At 42.5% G+C, this 20,124-nt stretch overlaps 1 protein-coding gene across 1 annotated transcript; it reads right to left on the bottom strand.

The window, feature by feature from the left end:
- Positions 1-13,220: 13,220 nt before the first annotated feature.
- On the bottom strand, positions 13,221-14,192 carry LOC117032203 (olfactory receptor 13C7). Its single transcript, XM_033123524.1, has one exon. It carries the CDS (start codon positions 14,178-14,180, stop codon positions 13,221-13,223), a length of 960 nt encoding a protein of 319 aa, XP_032979415.1. The 5' UTR covers positions 14,181-14,192.
- Positions 14,193-20,124: the final 5,932 nt, after the last annotated feature.

Genomic DNA, 20,124 nt, shown 5'->3' with positions numbered 1-20,124 from the left:
CTGGACCTTTAGTGGTTGGCTGCGGCGCGCTCAAGCCCCGCCCCTCGACCGCGAGGCGTTTCCAAAACCTGCTGGGGGCGGGAACGTGCCCGCGACCCCGGCTCTTTGTTAAGGCCCAGCTGTTTGTCCGCTTCTGCGTCCGAGACCCCTCAGCCTGCATTCTCCAAGAGGAAAGTCAGAGGATACCCGAGCTGAAGGGCCCTTAGAACACCTCTACCACCTCCCGAGGTTTGCACAGGGGGCCACTGAGGGCACTGACCTGCCCAAGATCACACCACAAGTTCGTTTGAGACCTAGGACAAAGTCCAAGGCTGAACCAAAGGAACTTTTCCCTTTCGCGTACCGTGTCACCCGGGACGACTCGGCCTCCCCTACAATCTGAGGGGCTCTGCTGCAGACAGCGTCCCCTGACAACGGCCGGAGGCACGGATTAGCCCCCAAAGCTCTTTGACACTTGTAGCCTCAACGTGTCTTTGATGTACTATTAAGGACCTAATCCCATCAGGAAAAGGGTGGGGGAATGCTTGTGTATTTACATATGGAGCGCCTTGAATGTCAGGTTGAGTTTAGACTTTGTTTAAGGGACAATTTGGAGGTGGGTTTCCCCCCTCCCTGTCCCCCACTACACCGCCCACACCGCAACTACTGTGGGGGAATGTCTTAAGAGGGAAGGTTTGGTTACTAAAGCGCTCTTAGGCTCTTGTGTGTTCTCATTCATATTCTCTCTCTCTCTCTCTCTCTCTCTCTCTCTCTCTCTCTCTCTCTTTCTCTCTCTCTCTCCCCCTCCCCCTCTTTCCCCTCCCCATCCCTCTGTTACTGAATTAATGTTTTTCCTCTCCCTCCCTTTAAAAAAAAGCACAACCACACTTAAAATTTTTAAACTCCTTAGTATCACTAAATATGCAGTGCAGTAAGTGTTTACATTTCTCTTATTGTCTCATAATTTATTTTTACAGTTTTTCAAGTTTCAAACAAAGTCCATGTATTGAAGTAGGTTTGTATGTCTTTTAGGTCTCTTTTCTCTCTTTTAAGTGTACAAAAGGAAAACATGAATCAATTATGCTAATCCTTCTAAAACATCTGCTCTGACAACAACTCTCTTGCTTCAAACTCTGAGAGGCCACCTCTTTTCTCACAGGATAGAATGATGACGTCCACTTACTTGTACTTAACATGGTGTCAGAAGTTCTTAGCAATTGGACCCAGTCACCTTTTCCAGCTTCCTCTCCACACCCTCCCTGCACACCTGCCACCATCCTTTCAGAACCTCTTACCATGTTCTAGACCTCAGTTGCTGTCACCCTTCCGTCAAAACATGTAACTCCTCTGCCCATAATTCACCAATTCTTGTGGTAAGACCACTCCCCTGAGAGAACTAAGATGGCTGCTGTGGGCCCAACTGTGCCCTGGAGGGACCTGACCAGAAAGAGGGCTCATCTTGTTACCTGGGACTGTCCTGGTTTTAAAATTGAAAGCCCCGTGTCCCAGGAACATCATTAATTCCAAGCAAAATGGGACAGTTGGTCTCCTTAGCTCAATGCAATTCAGCAAACGTCATGAGAGAGGCCTGTAAGGGGGTTTCCATATGGAAAAATTGGGTCATACAGGTAATAGATAACACTCCCAAGGTAATTCAATAGGTGGACTGATTGTTATAAGCCATGGACATGGATCTGGCTCCATGTATTAGTTTCCAGGATTCTGTAACAAAGAACCACAAATTGAGTGGTTTAAACAACAGGAATTTATTGTCTCAGAGTTCTTGAAGCCAGAAGTCTGAGATCAAAGTGTTGGCAGTGTTGGTTCCTTTTGAGAGCTGCGAGGGAGAATCTGATTCATGCCTCTCTCCTAGCTTCTGCTGGCTTGCTGGCTATCTTTGGCACTCCTTGGTTTGTAGACACATCATCTTGATCTCTGCCTTTATCTTCATACAGAATTCTCCTCGTGTGTGTCCCCAAATTTTCCCTTTCTTTAAGGACAATAGTCATATGGATTTAGGGGCCCACCCTACTCCAGTATGACCTCATCTTAATTAATTACATCTGCAATAATCCCTATTTCTAAATAGGGTTGCATTCTGAGGTACTGGGGGTTAGGACTTCAACATATGAATTGGTTGGGGGCGGCGGAGTGTCGGGGACACACAATTCAATCCATAACAGTCCCTAAAGGAAAGACCACCCACCCACCCCCTCAGAAATCATTGACTCTGAAAGAAAGGCTGAAGAAGGAGGAAAAGGATAAAGGACTGGCCAGTCGTAGTTCTAAGATTCTAAGTCCCCCAATAACAGGAGTGGTTGAGCTCACCTCTGTTGACTCACAGAGGTGATACCTGAGGTCTTATGCACAAAGAGACTGCTTGAATACTTGGAGATCTCTTAGCTATAGAATCAGAAATGACTTTATTTCCATACTACAGGTTTTGACAAATTAAGATGACATGTATCCACCATTATTCTTTTTACTTTTGTGAAATATAGCTATTAGAAAATTTTAAATTACATACGTGGTTCAGTTTGGGGCTTACATAGTTCTATTAGACAATTATCTTTCATTCTAAACAAAGGTAAATGCTTAGAGATCAATATGGCACTTTAAAAATGTACTCATCAGTGTTTTTGTCCTGAGCTCAAAACATCTTTCTGTATTTTAGATAAATAAAACCCATCAAACCTTTTGACTTCTGTTTGTATGGTATCGTTTCCCTATCGTTTTACTTTTAACCTATCTTTTTTTATATTTAAAATAGGTATCTTGTGAAAATCATATACTTGGTTGTTTTTTTAAAATTTAATCTGATACTATCTACCTTTTAATTGGAGTGTTTAGGTCAGATTTAATATAATTATTGCTATGGTTGAGTTAAATCTATTTTCTTGCTACTTGTTTTCTATTTGTTCCATTTGTTCTTTTTTTCCATTTTTTCACTTTTCTTTCTTTTTTTATCTTCCGGAATAAAAGTGTTGTTTTTATGATTTTATTTATTTCCTCTATTGGCTTCTTAGCTCTACCTCTTTGCTTTATTTTTCAGTAGGTGCTCTAGGGTTTATAGTATACATTTTAACTTTTTACAATCTATCTTCAAATAATAATTACCACTTCATGTAAAATGTAAGAACATAACAGTATACCATTTTCCCCCCTCCCATCTTTTGTGCTAATGTTGTCATACATTTTGCTTTCACGCAGTTATTATTTTGCTTTAAATAGTCAATTATTTAAATAAAAGATTACAAAATGAGAAATAATGTCATTTGTATTTCTCCACAGCTTAAGCAAATCTGAGGCTTTTCATTCCTTTATGTAGATCCAAACTTCTTTCTGGTATCCAAAGGAAGAGAAACTGTGAATAGGAACATGGCAGGTTTTGTTTATTTCAATTAACTAGGATTAAATTCTTTTCCATTTTTAATTCTGTAATTAAAATTTTATGATATTTGGCCTCCTATGTATACAATGGGCCAATTTTTTGAAATATTAATATATTTTTTATTCCCAGTAATTCCTTCACTAGAACTAAAACATGAGGGTAAGGCGTGCATTTCTTCAGGGATGATTATTAGAGTAGAAAAGTAGACAAAGAGGAAAAGTTCTAGCTTCTTGGTTTTAAAAATAGACATTTGAAATTCCAGGCAGTGGTTTTAAGAGTAAAAGTTTTTGAGATATCAGAACCTAACCTGAAAGGCTCAGGGCATAAAATACTTGTATGAACAACATACTTGGAAGAATACTGTGATCACTCAGATACACTCTGTCTTACCCCTATCAGTTCCTGACAACGACTCACTCTAATGGGGAAGGAGGAGAGCCACTGGAGAAGGGGTCCCTTGTGTGGGGATGCAGTGGGGTGAGACATAGAACCCCAGAAATATGAGATAAGAGGGAATCTGAGCCTCTCTTCCCATAGAGCTCAGGGAAGTGACACACCTCATAAAATTGCCCTGCTCTCAGCATGATGTAAGTGCAGAGTAGAAATGGCTGTGAATATGTCCCATTCCTTGCTTCCCACCTAGAGTGCCACAGAAGAATAGCTGAATGTTTTCTTTGCCCTTCAAGAGGGGCAAGGCAAGAGCTGAGCCAGAACTGAGTGCCTGAAGAGGTCTCAAGAGCAGAATGAGGAGGCTGTTGCTGTTATTTGCATGGTCTATACAACTGGATACCAGATGAAAATGCAGGTGCCAATAGGGAATGATGATGACAACTGAGGACCAGATGTCCTGCCTTCTTCCCCAGTCTCAGTTGGTGTGTTTGGCTCTATATATTCCTCTTAAAACTAGGAAGGTGTTTGGGAAGAGGCCTTTACTCAGCTGAGAGCACACTGAATTGACTGAGATTAAGTTTTAGTCATTCAGGAAGGGGACTTGTAGAGACCACTAGCTGTCCATCAAAGCTTTGTGTAACCCTTTTAGAACTTGTTGCTTGGAAGCAGCTGCCCTGCCAGAGAAAACACTTTCTAACTGCTGTCATGTTCACTGTTAATTTAATAACTCGAATTCGGCCTTGGAGAGCAAAGCATTCCTGTGCCTTGGAGCAGAATGGGTGTATCTGACATCCCCATTGGCCTCTATATTTAGATCTCACTGGAGGACAAGAAGCCCCACCCAAGGCAACCAACACCAACGGATTATAAAATTTAGCATATAACCCTCAACCTGAGATGCTGGTACAATATCCCGCCAGCCTCCAAGGAGCCCGGTAAAGACACGAGCCTATGAGTATGCCATTGTCCCCATTCTCTACTCTCCTTGCCTGTTTATTTCTGTAATTTTCAAACTTAAAAAAAGTAAGTTTATTTTTCAGCAGTGAAATTATTTTCCAACAAAATCTTACAGAGTCCCAATATATAAAATAGAAGGAAGCCGTGTTTTACTGCTACATTAAGTTCAAATTTATAATAATTACTTGGTTCATAGATAATGAATGAGATTTTGATGAACACAAAAACTTGAAATCTGGAATTATGGATGATATTTGTGGTCACTTCCAATTTATTTCAGTATTTTGGTTTGGTTGCCTGCTGTAGAGAAAATCCTGCTTCAAGCAAATAAGTAGGTTGCAGGATCATGGTTTTTAAACAGCTCACCTTGAAAATCTCAGACTAGTCTTTATTTAAATTAAGATGGTACCTTTAAAAAGAAGTAATGAGAAATTTTTGTGTCAATTATTAACTTATGAATACTTATGTCCATACTGAAACCTCTACATGAATGTTCATAGCAGCTTTATTCATAATCTGCCAAAACATGGAAGCCACCAAGGTGTCCTTCAGTAGGTAAGTGGATAAACTGGTACATCCAGACTACGGAATATTACTCAGCGCTAAAAAGAAATGAGCTATCAAACCATGAAAAGACATGGAAGAAACTTAAAAAACATATTACTAAGTGAAAGAAGCCAATCTGAAAAGGTTACATACTGTATAACTCCAATTGTATGACATTTCTGGAAAAGGCAAAATTGCGGAGACAATAAAAAGATCAGTGGTTGCCAGGAGCTGGGGGGTGGGAGGGATGAAGAGGCCGAGCACAGGATTTTTAGGGCCGTGAATTGTATACTATAATGGTAGACACATGTCATTATACATTTTTCCAAACCCATAGAATGTACAACACCAAGAGTGAAACTTAATGTAAACTATGAACTCTGTGATGTGTCAATGTAGGTTCACTAATTGTAACAAAGGTACCACTCTGGTGTGGGATACTGATCGTGGGAGAGGTTGTGCGTGCGTGGGGGCGTGGGGACAGGGGGTATATGGAACATCTTTGCACTTTCTGCTCAACTTTGCTGTCAATTTAAAACTGCTCTTAAAAAAACTAAGTTTATTAATTTAAAAATGCCAGTGAGACATTAAAAATCAGAAAAAATCTTTACTCAATAATAAGGTTCCTTAACTACTCAAATTCCTTATCCTAAATGTGAAGTTAGAGAACCAGCACCCCATGTTTCTGGTTAATCCCAACACCATTGATAATATGACATTATTACTGTGTGCCTAGTTACGTGTTCACTTGTTAATTGTGCAATTGGTTATGACACCATGATGAGACCTAGACCGAGCAGATGATTCTGAGCCTCGCCCGACACTTAATTGAGAACAGTGCACCTGTGTACTTCCTGGTATAATTATACATAAGCAGATGTGCATAGGCTTGGATTAAAGAAAAGAGCAGCGCAGAACTACACTTTTTCTAATCAAGGACACATTTAAAGAAGATAAAATAAATGCACAGAGATGGCAGGAAAAGATTTATTCCAAGATCTATTCAAAAGGCAGTCGATTCAACAGCACATATGGCAATGTGGCAGTGGCCTCCAGAGTGTCAAAAATCAAGACATAAGTTTGCATATGTCTGTTGTCTAACTACATATTAAAAGTTATTTACAATATGTATAGTCAAGAAACTCAAATACTTGCAGAACCTGAGAAACCTCCATTTGGGAGCAGTTTGATTCTTGTTCAATCAGATTGTAGTATTCAAGAATTTTGTACAATGTATGTTTGAACATGTCTGTTTGAATTCTGATAGATACCCTCTTTCTTTTCCAAAATAATGAATCACACTGTCTTCCACAGCTGGAATAAAGATGTCACTCTATTCTTTTTTGGCTTTTTGTAATTATGATGGTATTTTATGTTTAATTCTAATCCATCTGAAGTGCATGGAAGTGTATGGTGTGATGCATGGATCAAAGGCAAACTTTCATTCATTTGAATGTTGTTGCTGTCACACTATTTATTAAAAGGTGGTTTGTTCTTCGTGCTATTCATTTTGATCTGACATATATGTATTAAATTCTTATAGTTGGAATTAATTTTATGGTATCTCTGATACCATTGATTTTACAAAACTTTAAAAAATCGGTGGCATATAGTTCAGTAATTGTTATTTCATAATAAGTTCAAATCTGGTAGGAAGAATGTAACACCGTTAGTTCAAAAGATACTTGTATTGTTCAATTGTTCTTCACTAGCAATTTGTGTAGTTCAGCAGTCTTTGGGGGGATTTAAAACCCTAAATAATTATGTTTTTAAGCCCAGGTTTCCTATTGGCCTTACCTCAGAAATAGTGAAATTCAAATCTTTGGGGGTAAAGCCCAGGAGTATGCATATAAAAGAAGTTCTTCTGTTTGTTACAATTTGAGTGCTCTTCCACCTTAGAAATTGAGGTCGTTTTTATAGTAGTATTTCTTCTCCCAATCCCCTGATCAATCACTCTGACTTCTTTTATACTCCCATAACACTTTTAACTTTTTTCTTGACTCAGTATGTCATGTCTTGAATTATATTTGTTCCCAGTTGTTTGATACTTGTTATTACTGTAAGGCTATTATTCCTGGTTTTTTCTTTATATTGATGGTTCATAGATATACAATCGTTTTTTGAGAAGTTATTTCTATCTCCTTTTCTGAACTCTTATTACTATTGGTTAATTTTTAGAACTACAAGAATTGTGTTTTCTGCAAAATTTGACATGTATTTCTTCCTCTCTTATATTTATGCCTCTTATTTTGCACTTGACCACATTTTTATATCTATTTTTATATCTATTTGCACTTGTGCATTGTAGAGCTATTTGATATAAGAATGCACGATTTCTGGTCTGGCACATAAGAATCTTGAAAGTCAACATTGTGTTAGCAGGTAAAAAGGTGAACACGCTGATAAATCAACAATTCTTCTTAGATCCATAGGGAAGTGAGGTCACAGGGCAAACTGCTGCTCCCACCTTGGAGAGACCAGCCTGATGCCAGAGGACTTGGCTTAAGGCAGGATTCTTCCACACTGGAGTTGCTTCCCTGCCTCTTTCTCCAGCCCCTTAGCCCTGGTCCCAAATCTCTAGGGCTTGCTGTTCCAAGTGGGGCCTGCAGAACTTGTCAGAGACTAGATCGGACCCTACCTCGGAGTCACATAATCTGCATTTTCACAACATCCTCAGGTGATTCATGAACACATTCAAGTTCAAGAAGCTCTGATCTCAGGAGCTTGCAGAAACGTCCACCAGATGGCGGGTTTGCAGCACGCCTCAGTAGCCAGAGCCACAGTCAACCACCCAAGACTCCTTCAAACTGTGCCCTAAGTGGTGTTAGAAGTTTGGGGCCATTGCCCACGCACTGTGGAGGGAGTGAATAGAAAAGCGAGCCCAGAGGAGACCCCTCATCAATGAGTGGCAGGATATGGCTCGTGAGCCGAGAATTCTCCCTCTCTGGGTTTTCCCCAAGTATTTTCACACGCATTGTCTAGTGAGAGGGATGGGACAATACGCTCTCATTTTACAGGCAAGGAAATTGAGGCCCAGAGAGAGAAAGAAACTTAGCCAAGTGCTCAGCAGTTGCAGATGGTGTTGGTGGCAAAATTGGAAGGCAGGTCTCCGGCTGCCAGACCTGGGCTGAGAGCACCTCTAGACGGACAGGGCAGGGTGGTTCAGCACCGGTCTCTGCTGACCTGAGAGGCCTGCCTACCCCGCTCCCGACCCTCCTCCACCCGGTTGCTCTTTGAACAACTACCTTATTTTCTTTGAGAGTGCTAGAAGCAGCTGCTGTAATAATTCAATTTGGAATGTTAATGGGCTTCCACAATACTAAGGGTCCTAGACTTAACCCCTGAGGGAACAAAGCATCAGGTGTACCTGGGATCAAACAGGACCAGCTGTGGTCCCCAGAAGATTCCCTGGGAATCTTAATAGTCCCTGAGTCCATGGCCAGTACCGGCTGTGAGCCACTGACTCTTCCATCTCCCAACCTCTTTAGTTTTGCTCTTTTCATTATAAGAATGAAGATTTCACTTGTGTGAGCTCAAGTAAAATTTTTCTTATTTTTTCCCTAAGTAAGAATTCATTTGCATTGATTAGGAAAATCACATTGAATTCAAGAACTGAAGTTTTCATAGAATTGAGGTTAATTGAGCCTGAACTATATGTGCCCCGACTATAAGGAAAGTTTTAAAATATTTTGAGGGAAGCAAAGGGCAATAATAATTCTCATTTCCACCCCTGTTATTAACCATTCATAAGACTTGTGCTAACCACATTATTTACACAGCAAGTCAGATGAAGTGGAGACCACAAAACAAAGGTAAACACAGAGACAGCACAGAGAATGAGAGAAGCAGAGACCTCAACAAAGAACCTCAGACCCTCCCTGTGTCCCCTTGCTCACCTCCTCCTAGGGTACAACCACTGTCCTCTTCTCAGCAGAGGCCCCGCCCACCTCTGGGTAGTAAGGAGGTGAGGGCTGTGGTCAATTCAATAAGAATAGGAGCCTCATTTTAGAGATTTTCAAGGAGAAAGCTCCACCACATCCCCTCTCACCATCCCCAAGTCCAAAGAGAAATTCAGGAGAGTTTGGTTTTCTCTTTCCCCTCTCCTCCTAGAAATTCCACAGCAGTCCTCATCTTTGCATGTAGTTTGGTATTTTATAAACAATCCTATGTGAAAAGGAACCTCTGCCACCATCCAGAATCTGGGAATGAGGAGACTCCTTCTTATGTCTGCAAATGCCAGACAGTACAGACACGCCTTTGGGGGTGACCATGACTAAGGACCTGAGATCTGCTCACAGAGGTTTGTATTTAGGTAAATCTAAGCATGTATGTGGAAATAAGTATAATCACTGTCTCCTGTAAAAGTCACGTAACACATGTAATAAATCCCTGGGACTGGCCATTGAGAGGGCAGCACAGAGCAAGGGTGCCCAAGGGACTATGATACTGGAAGGTGACTTTTACATAGTTCCATTTCTCCATCCCTGGTTTCATACCAAGCTTGAGGCCTTGGAAGTTCAGTCTTCAAAGAACCTCAAAGCCATTCAGTCCCAAAATAACTTATAACGGGAGAGAGACGGCAAGGCCCCAGAGAAAGGAGCTGTGCGGGGCCGCAGCCACCAACAGCCAGCCCCCTGCCCTCCTACTACCATGTTTTGTCATTAGTTCATTTGTTTGTTTGCTTGTTTGGTTTTTGAATTTATGCCTGGCATCATCCCACAAAAGATTTGAGATAACCCAAAAATATATCCGAGGTCAATAAATTAAAATTAGGTGAGGAAATGGGGCAAAGGGAAATTAAAAGTAGAAAAATTACAAAATGACAAAGCCAGAGAGGAGTAAGATTCACCTCAAAATGCAGACAATCTGAGCTGCAGAGTTATGATGTGATACAAGAACACATCCGGAACTGGTTTGAGTCTAGTAGGAAAACTCAAGAAATCTTCATGTATTTATTCTTTAATCAAATTAAGTCTGACATTAAGCCTCCATCTGACCTGGCTAATGGTAATATTCTGTCTCAATCACTAAGGGTCATTCTATCCTCCTAGGGATTTCCCAGAGTCAGGACTTCCATAACTTTTGTGCAATATAGAGCATTCCACCCAAAAGCAGCAGAATATACATTCTTTTCAAGCACACATGGAACTTTCTCCAGGATAGGTCACCTGTTAGGTCACAAAACAAGTCTTAACAAATTTAAGTATGAATGAAATCATACCAAGTATCTTTTCTGACCACAGTGGAATGAAACTAGAAATCAATAGCAGTAGGAAAACTGGAAAAGCCACAAATATGTGGAAATTAAACAACACACTCATGAACAACCATTGGATCAAAGAAGAAATCAAAAGGAAATTAGAAAATACCTCAAGACAAACAACAACAAAACACAATATACCAAAATTTATGGGATGCAGCAAAAGCAGTAGGAAAAGATGTGTGGAAGGATATTGGCAGTATTGGGCAACAGCTGATCTCCAGTGATACTAGAAACAGTATTTTGGTTAACTCAAGAAAAGTATAGGGAACTTGAATGCTCTTTCAAGTGCATGTTTCCAAAATGTCTTGGTAAAAGTGATAAATTTAGACAAAGTAGTACAAGAGGAGAACTTTCTGAGTGTGGACAACTAAAGGAAAAGCTGGATGAACCTATGACTGTGATGTGAACTATGTAGATTCTGCATTAAGTATAGTGTCAAAGAAAAGGTATATGTGGGGTGTGAGTAACAAACAAGACTGGTAACACATATAGAATGAAAGATGGAGTATGACTATTGGCCTTTCTCTAACCATGTTTATGCCAGTGGAAGAAGGAGGTTGGAGTTGGCTGGGTGAAGAGCAAGGGATAAAGACAACGGCCTCACATCAGAGACTTCTGATTCTGACAGCTATAACTGATAATGCTGATGTTAATGGTCTAATTGTAATCTTAACTAATCAAAACTAGATTAAAACTTCCTCAGATTAGTCAACTATAATTTAATGTGTATGTAGTCACGGGTTAAGGAGTACAGCAAAAGGAATAGAGTCAATGGAACTGTAATAGATATATACAATGTCAGAGGGGCAATAGATTGGGGGAGGGGGGTTATCACTTTGTGAGGGGTAAAATGTCTATTACATTGTTTTTGTATACCTGAAACTAATAATAAAAAAATCAAATAAAAAAAAATAGGAAGATTTCCTAAAAAAAAAACACACACACAAAAAAAACCACTTCCTCAGATTACTTAGTGAAGGGTTACACAAATGTATTGGGGTAAAAAAGGGGGGCAATTCAAAATCTTTTTCTTAGTTATAATAGTGGTTAATATGCAGTGTGGTGCCACTGGGCTCTTTTTGTAGAGAGGAAATATTTGAACACATTTTTGGACACTAGTGTATCAGACATGGTTGCGAGAGCTTTTGCTTTCTTTGTGTATTCTTTTTATAGTAGGAAGTAAAAAATTGTGGGAAATGCCTGACTAGAATAAAGGTCTGTGTGCAGGAAATAAATGAGTTATGTTAGTAAATTGTAGGAGAAAGCTTAAATCGGGCAGCCATAAATCAATGCATTGTTATTAATCTTTCCCATCAATTATAAAAACACACACAGACACGCATATGTGCACATACATACATAGGGTGCCAACTGAATATTTTAAGTTAAAATGTGTATACAATTTTTTTGGCACCCCCGGTATATACACCATTCTTAAAAGAGGTGTCATTTTCAGATATGAAGATTTTTTTCTGATATTGTACATAATGCAATTACATATGGATTCCAAACTTCTATTTTATTCCAATTCAAATAAGTTCTAAATATATACATTTTATACAGCAATAGAAAATGAATACAACTTTGGAGGCAACTATCAATCAGTAAGGGAAGGGAGCTGATTTAACATGGGAATAAAGAAGAAAGAGGGAGGAAGGAAACTGAGAAAACAACCTGCTTTTTACTAATAATAGTTAACAGACAAGTTTGGTAATCACTGACTTTTACAAATATAAATTTAAGTGGATTAAAAATAATTGCTGTAATACAGTACGTTTCACTCCTATTTCCATATGTTCCTTGAGTGTAGGAGAAAGTCATGGACTTGGAGCTCTGGGAGCCACACGGGTCCTATGGCCAATCCTACCTGTGTGCCGATAGAGGGGAGTACCTGTTACTGCTGGCCTCTTAGTTGTGGAATTGAGGATGATTTTTACATTTGCTTCCCCACAATCTTTTTGAAGTTTCATCAAAATGTGGATATTCATGTAGTGTGTGCTGGGTGTAACTGCCATTCATGTGCCATGTCAGTTGCATGGAGCTGCATGGAGTTTGGGAGCTGCCAGCATCCAATCATGCAGCATTCTACTACTACTGCAGTGGGGTGGCATGTTTGCCTCTGAGCTTCCCTGCAGTGACAATAAAGTGGAGAACATGGTGAATGACAAGATTCTTAGGGTCCATTAGATCAAAACAAAGCAGCTGCTCAAGATAGGTCCGGCTATTTCCAATGCTAACGTGTGAGTGGAATTCCTGCCAGGGTGCTCATGATCAATATTACATGTTGAGGCAGATGACATTTTCCAATTTATCCCTATATCAGATAGAGCAAAAGTCTCTAGGATGAGACCAAAGCAGAACAGAGTAAGCAGCAGTTCTACACAGGGAAAAGCAATACACTCTGAGGTCGCAGTACCACTAAAATTTTTGTTTGTTTGTCTCTTTGACCACATTTATAACTCTGTATAGATATTCATCAAATTCTGTTATTAGAAGGTTTAAGACTTGGGCAGCAAAATATAGCTATGATATAATACAGTATGGCTTGTGTGAAGCCAATAAACTCATCAGTAGTGCCAGAAATGAAAAGGCTCTTCCCACTGATAGCCCAAGGACCTCCCGGGGTTACCATTTCCCCAAGTACAGTGAAGAGTTTAGAGGTCTTGCATCTGGCAGTCTGGGAATCTGTGACAGTCATTCAGTTAGGTGTTTCTGATGTACCAGGTTCCTCACAGCGGCCTTCACGTCCTTGTTCCTCAGGCTGTAGATGACGGGGTTGAGCATGGGGGTCACCACCCCGTAGAAAAGGGACATGAGCTGGTCTGAAAGGTCCTCTTTGTCTGCCCCTCGTGGGTCCTTGGATTTGGGTTTCCCATACATGAAGAGGATGGTCCCATAGAAGACGACCACGACCGTGAGGTGGGCAGAGCAGGTGGAGAAGGCCTTTTTCCTCCCCTCAGCTGAGGGGATCCTCAGGATGGTAGCAATGATGAACACATAGGAGAAAGAGATGAACAGAACCGGGATGCCCAGGAAGATCACATTGGCCGCCGCCATACTGATCACATTGATGGAGATGTCAGCACAGGCCAACTTCAGGACAGCCAGGATCTCACAGGTGAAGTGGTTGATGACGTTGTCCCCACAGAAGGGCAGCCTCATGGCCTGGGATGTCTGAACTACAGAGTTGGTGATGCCAGCTGCCCAGGAGCTGGCAGCCATGGGCACATAGGCAGCCTTGCTCATGACCACAGGGTACCTAAGGGGATTGCAGATGGCCACATAGCGATCAAACGCCATCATGCTCAGGAGCACACACTCTGTGGCTCCCATGGCAAAGGAGAGAAACATCTGCACAGCACAGGCTGAGAAGGAGATGGTTTTCCTGGGGGTCAGGAAATTGTCAAGAACGAGGGGGACTGAGGAGGTTGTGTAGCAGATGTCCAGGAAGGAGAGGTTCCCCAGGAAGAAGTACATGGGCGTGTGCAGGTGGGAGTCAAGGATGGTCACCAGGATGAGGACCCCGTTTCCCAGCAGGATCACCAGGTACATCAGCAGGATGAGCACAAAGAAGGTTTTCTCCAGCTTCGGTTGGGTTGAGAGGCCCAGGAGAATGAACCCCACCACGGTGGAGGTTCCATTGGAACTGTCCATGTTGCATCCACTCTGTCACCTGCAGGAACTCAGAAGGTCAACTTTGGCACTCTCTGATTCCAAAGGTGCCTGGGCAGCCAGGCAATAATCCCCACCCTGCTGAGCAACTGGAGAATAACTCTAACAATTCAGTCATCTCTACAAGATTCTAGGGAAAATGTAGTAGAGATCAATATTTAACTTCTGCTTCCAGTAAGAGCGAATGAGTTCCTTTGGACTAACTCTCCTGCATATGGCAATTAGAAAAACTGGACAAACTATCTAAAACATCTGTGTAAAGCATTGGCAAGCTAATGACACAACAAGAAATCATAGGCTCATAATTCTGGGATAAAATAGGAACTCAGAGAAGACCAGCATTTGAGGCTGTTTCAACTGGACTATGTTTCAGCTGCTATGATTGCAGCTTCTAGAGGTGGCTACTGTGAGGCCAGAGTGGTACTGACGCCTCCTGGAGGTAGAGAACAGGTTTGGAAGTGCAAGGCCCACGATGAAGTTGTTCCTAACTAAATTTCCTCCTGTTGGGAGGAGACCCCAAAGGGCGGCACCATAGGAATAATAGTGAATCAGAAGAAAACACATATTTACAGGTGCTGTCGCTTAGCTTCAAATCTTGTAAGCCCTGTAATGGGACTGAGGTGCTCCCAGATTTTCAGTGTTTCCAAATATGTAACAGAAGCCAACAAATCCACTCTGAAGAAAGGTAACATCACTGCAGTCTCTAAATTATTTCCACAAATAATTTTGCCAATACAACATCTGGCACACCTTTGAAAAAGAGAATAAGGCATATAGGAGATAAGACAACAAAAATGAAAACCAACAGGAAAAAACAGAAAGTCAAATGTCCCTTTCCTTGGGGCCAGTGGGAGCCAAGAGTTCCCTGGCTCTGGTGTCACCTGCTGAGAGAATTAGCCCAGACCATAGTGCCAAGTTCTGAACATGCTGTTGATCCTTTTGTATAATACATTTGGGGCCTCAAGGGAGCCTCGTGAGCACCGTGGCCAAGTTGAAGGAGAGTTCTGACTGAATAGTACTTCTCGTCATTCTCCATCTGCCTGCATCAGAGGCACTGGCTTCTGCCTAAGACTGTTCACAGAACCCCGAGTCCTGTTCTGTCAGCTCTTCCTTCTGGAAAGCTGGAATCTCCCCTCGTACTTCTAAGTGCTCCCTAAACCGGGATTTATTCTGGACCAGTGAAAAACTTGTAGGCAACATTGAGAGTGTTGGGCATTTGGTTGTATTTGCTCTATATCTAAAATACTTGTGAACTTCCTAGATATCCATCTCTCCGTACTGTCAGTAGTCCAGCTCCTTCCTCGGTATACAGGGGTGATTCCTGCCTGTAGAACTGTGAGACACCTCTCTATAGGTGTTTCACATTATAGTTGTTACCAAGTCAGTGCCATAACAATTTAATCAGGCCGACAGACATTTATTGAGCATCTGCTCTGGGCCAGGTGTAATTCTAGGTGCCAGGATCACAGCAATGAAAGGCATAGCGCCTGACCTCAAAGAGCTCCAAATCCAGCAGGGATGGGGCGTGGTGATTACCATAATTGATTATATAAATAATTGCATCAGCATCATCGACTGTAATAATTACTCCAAAGCTACAGACAATAGGCCTTAGGGTCTATTTAGCAATCTGCTCTCTTTTCAATGTCGAAAGCCCCTTACTGCATTCCTCACAGTCCTCCAGCCTTGCCTGACGCCCTGATAATGTGGGATTAATGTGGGGTGCTACCAGGAACCTCCTGGCGAGGGTCTTTTCACTTTGAAGGAGTTCCCCTTTGATACTGAGCTAAAATTTGCTCCTGTGCCACTTCGATGCCTCTTCCACAGACAGCCCTCTAAATGTTCAGAAATAGCTCAGCTTCAGCATAAACAGGAGTCAGTCTCCCTTTTTCTCCCAGGGCCTTAAGAAAAAAAAATCAATCTATTTCTTAGAGGCAAATGTACCATCCAGGAATTGACTATAAAAGCTAGTCAGTACTGAGAAAGGCCTCTAGCTTGAGTATGGCTCAGGTGCCCAGGACACACTGCTTTCTGCGGTGTGTGTGCTGAGGTAGTAAATCAGCCCTAGCCTGGGTTTTCACTCCATGTCTGCCAACTGTCCGGCCTCCCCCAAGAACCTGGATCGTGTAAGAAAAATATTCCCCCCGCGCCATCATCACCAGATCCAGCAACATGGCTGATTATAACTGCTGGACTTTGGATTCTTAACTAGGAAAGGAGAAAGAGCCCTTAGTTTTAATCAAGAAGGGACAAGTGTGAGAAGGAGGCAAGAAGCTTTGCGCTGGGCAAGCACTTTCCCCTCTGCACAACGTGAGGTGAGGCCAGATGATCTTAGAGACTCTTGTAGTTTAATGGTCTATTTGACTCCGTGAAAATAACATCATACCCATGAAAGGGCACCCTGTCTCCCCTTCGCAAGCCCCCATTCCATGACAATCAAGCCTGATGGCACAAATGCAGCTGTGTGCTAATGATAACTTTGGATGATCAAAATCTGTACTTACTCTTACCAGAAAAATGATGAGCAACAGTGATCTGTTTCCTAAGGGTTGGGAAGAGGCCACATGTCAGAAGTAGCGACACTGGGTCTAAAGTACCAGAGGGAGGATTCAGAATGTGACAGGTGAAGGGTCCAGCCAGTCTTCTCCCCTCCACTTCCCTTGTGTGCTCAGGGCATAGTCTCCAAAGGACTGGCCATCACCCTTAGAAGATAATTTATATTCCACTTTGTTCTTCGGGACCATTTTAGTCCCTGAAGTCATTTAAAGTTTGGAAAGTGAATTATACACAGTTTAGAAACTTTATGTTCTTCTGGGATAACATCCCCAAGATCCAATTATGCTGAAGGCACTGGAGGAAGTTTGCTGCCTACTTCTTCCTTCCTTCCCTCCTCCCCTTCACCCCGCCTCCTTTTCTTCCTTCTTTTTCTCTTTCTGAACACCATACCCCATTAACAGAGTCCAACAGCCTTCCGGTCACTGATCACATGACTCATTCCAATCTCCAGGTCTTTTCTCTTGTGTTGTGGCCAAGCCCCATCACACTAAATCTGTGCTTACCCAGTGGTTTTTACTCTCCCTTGAAATGTTCAGCTTGTTGAATTAAGCCCGTTGTGTTCTTCCTCAGTCTTTACTTGGCATCGTCCTTTCAGCGTCCTGTCATCTTGCATTCACTCCGAGACCCCATGGGAGTCACTGACAGAATGTGACTCAGAACAGGAATGCGTCCGGAGAATGGGTACATTCCTTTATTCAGCAAATGATTATTGTGTATTACGTAAAAGGCAGAAGTGTGCATAGTAACAAGTCTCTGCCTTCTGGCATGCACCCTCTAGTGACAAGAGAGAGGCATAAGCAAAGAAAATTACCAAACAAGGTAGGAAGTGCAGAACAAGGAGAATGCCCACCTGCTGTGAAAGCCCAGAGAGAGGCAGAGGCCAGACTTCCTGGAGGAGGTGATCCAAGGTCAGTGGTGAGCCGGAGCAGGCTCCACAATTGTGTACATCTCCTTCCAACTCCCATTCAGTGACTTCATTGGTAGCTTGAAATTGGACATTGTGGGAGTGTTTACATCATAGATATTGGCAAATGCTCCAGATCAGAGCTGTTTTTGACCTGGACATCCAATTGTTAAACATTTACCAGCATACCACTGGCACGGATGAGCGGCAATATGCCTGATGAAGGGGAGTGGGGAAGTACCCCAGGCAGAAGGGGGCAAAGGCACAGAAATGAGAAAGATTCCAGGGGTGAGGGATGACCAGCAGAGCAGTTGCTGGAGCATAAAGGGACAGCTGCTGCTGACGTGGAGGTAGGCAGGGGTCAGACCTGTGGTTGGTCTTTCTAGGCATCCTGAGTTAGGACTTTCTCCTACAGGGGATAAGGAAGCACATAGGGGTTTTAAGTAAAGGTCTGACAAAATCAAATTTTCATCCTTCTCGGCACAATGTGGAGGGAAGATTGGGGGCACGAAGACAAGAACTAAAGAGATAGGGAAACACTGCCCACAAGTGAAGGTAAGGACATTAACTGGGGAAGTGATTGAGGGGTGGTGAAGACAGGGAGATTCAAGAAGTATTTGGTAGATACAAAATACAACTATTAGCATTTGGTTGGACATGACAGCCAGGAAAGAGAGTTAAATCAGTATTTGCAGCTCAGATGACGGGTGGATGATGGTGACACCACCGAAGTAGAGAACACTGACCAAGTTGTTGGTTTGAGGGGAGAAGGTGAATTCAGTTTGGGGCAGAGTGTGTGTGAGGAACATCCAGGTAACGACGGGAGATGTCTGAGCAGGAGACTCATCGACTTGTCCATCGCTGAGGGAGAGTGGCTGGAGTCCTGGAGACGCCGGCACTGCTCAGCGCTCTCTAGACACAACTCTAACTGCACTACCAGGGGAGATTGCTGGAGACCCCCCGAAATGCAAATTTGTAATATCTACAGGGTTTCCTTGATGTCTGGGTCTCTAGGGGCTCATCTGCTCTGATGGGAGAATCCTCTGAGAAAGTGGGTCCTGAGGATAGCGAGGAGGTTTACTGCTGGCAGGAGAGAAAGTCCCCAGACACCGGTGACCCAGGGGATGTCAGCAGGGGAGTGGATAGCCAAGGGTCAAGGATCAGGGGTTAGGGCAAGCAAGGACTGAAAGAGTAGCCCACTCCAAAGCAGGGGAATTATAGGCAGCTGCTCTGAGCATAAAAACACCCTCCTTCCCCTTAGATTCCTTAAAAGGAATAACTGGCACCCCAATCGTAGGAAAAGTCTAGATAGACCAGATGCTTCTGCATCAGAAGCATCTGGAGGACTTGTTAAAACACAAATTGAAAACACACACACACACACACACACACACACACACACACAGATCTGATTCAGTAGGTCCAGGGGGGAGCCCAGGAATTAACACGTTCCCAGGTGATGTCAATTCTGCCTCTCTGTCGGTCACACTTGAATAGCATTGGGTTAGATGTCTTACTAACTCAGTGCATGGGGTCTCAGGTCATTGAGATTTCAAGTGTTTCTGAAAATGTTTCTCCTCATTTCTCCTCACTGCCTACCGACGCATCAGACAGACCAGCCAGGGGATATCTGGGTTTTAATTGGCCAAGACGGAGCTTGTGTGTCAGAAATCTCCTTATTCCATGTGTGCGAGTGTGTGTGTACATGTGAGTTTGTCACAGATGAGTGGAACTGACCAAAGAGGTAGTCTGAACCCCAGCAACACCAGAATTTTCTGGGGTGGCATGTGTTTACTATGGCTTCCCGGGGACAAAGGTGAACATGACACCACTGGGAATTCACAAGGTCTGTGACCAGAGCCCTGGTCAAAAGGTTTCGTCCCTCTCATTCTTGACAGCTTCCTGACCCTCAGGAAAACCATCGCCTTCGCAATCTGTGCCATTTCAGGCCTATTTCACATGAGCCCAGGAGGAAGGGAGACGTTAGAAAAGGCAGATATCAGGTCCCTGAAGAACTCTAACAGCCCAGGCTTCCTGTCAACAACATGGGAGGCCAGGAGCCCCCACATTGTTCAAAATGTTCGAGCAGAGGCCAAGAAATCATTTCATGAAGAGAGGATCCCTGTAACAGGTGGGTTAGAGAAGGGGGTTGGCTTTAATATCTAAAGATTCTGCCAAGCCTCAAATTATGTGTTCCCTGATAAAAAAAGGAAACTTTCTCTAAAAATTGCTACCTATACCTTAATTCTGATATTATGAGATAACCTCTATTGGACATTGTATCATTACCAATTAGTAAAAATGACCCCTTCTTCAGTGCCATGTGAAATTCACAAACCTCTCTCCTGACCTGTTTGATTTCAAAGACTGGGGTACATCGGAAGTACATGGGGAGCACTTACTTAAAAAAACAAAACAAAAAAACTGATTACCCAAACCACCTACAAAGAAGGACCCAGAAATCTG

The sequence above is a fragment of the Rhinolophus ferrumequinum genome, chromosome 12 (genome assembly GCF_004115265.2).
Source record: "Rhinolophus ferrumequinum isolate MPI-CBG mRhiFer1 chromosome 12, mRhiFer1_v1.p, whole genome shotgun sequence".
Lineage (NCBI taxonomy): Eukaryota > Metazoa > Chordata > Mammalia > Chiroptera > Rhinolophidae > Rhinolophus > Rhinolophus ferrumequinum.
Note: the sequence above shows the minus strand (reverse complement) of the source record. Positions and strands in the feature narration are given on the sequence as shown.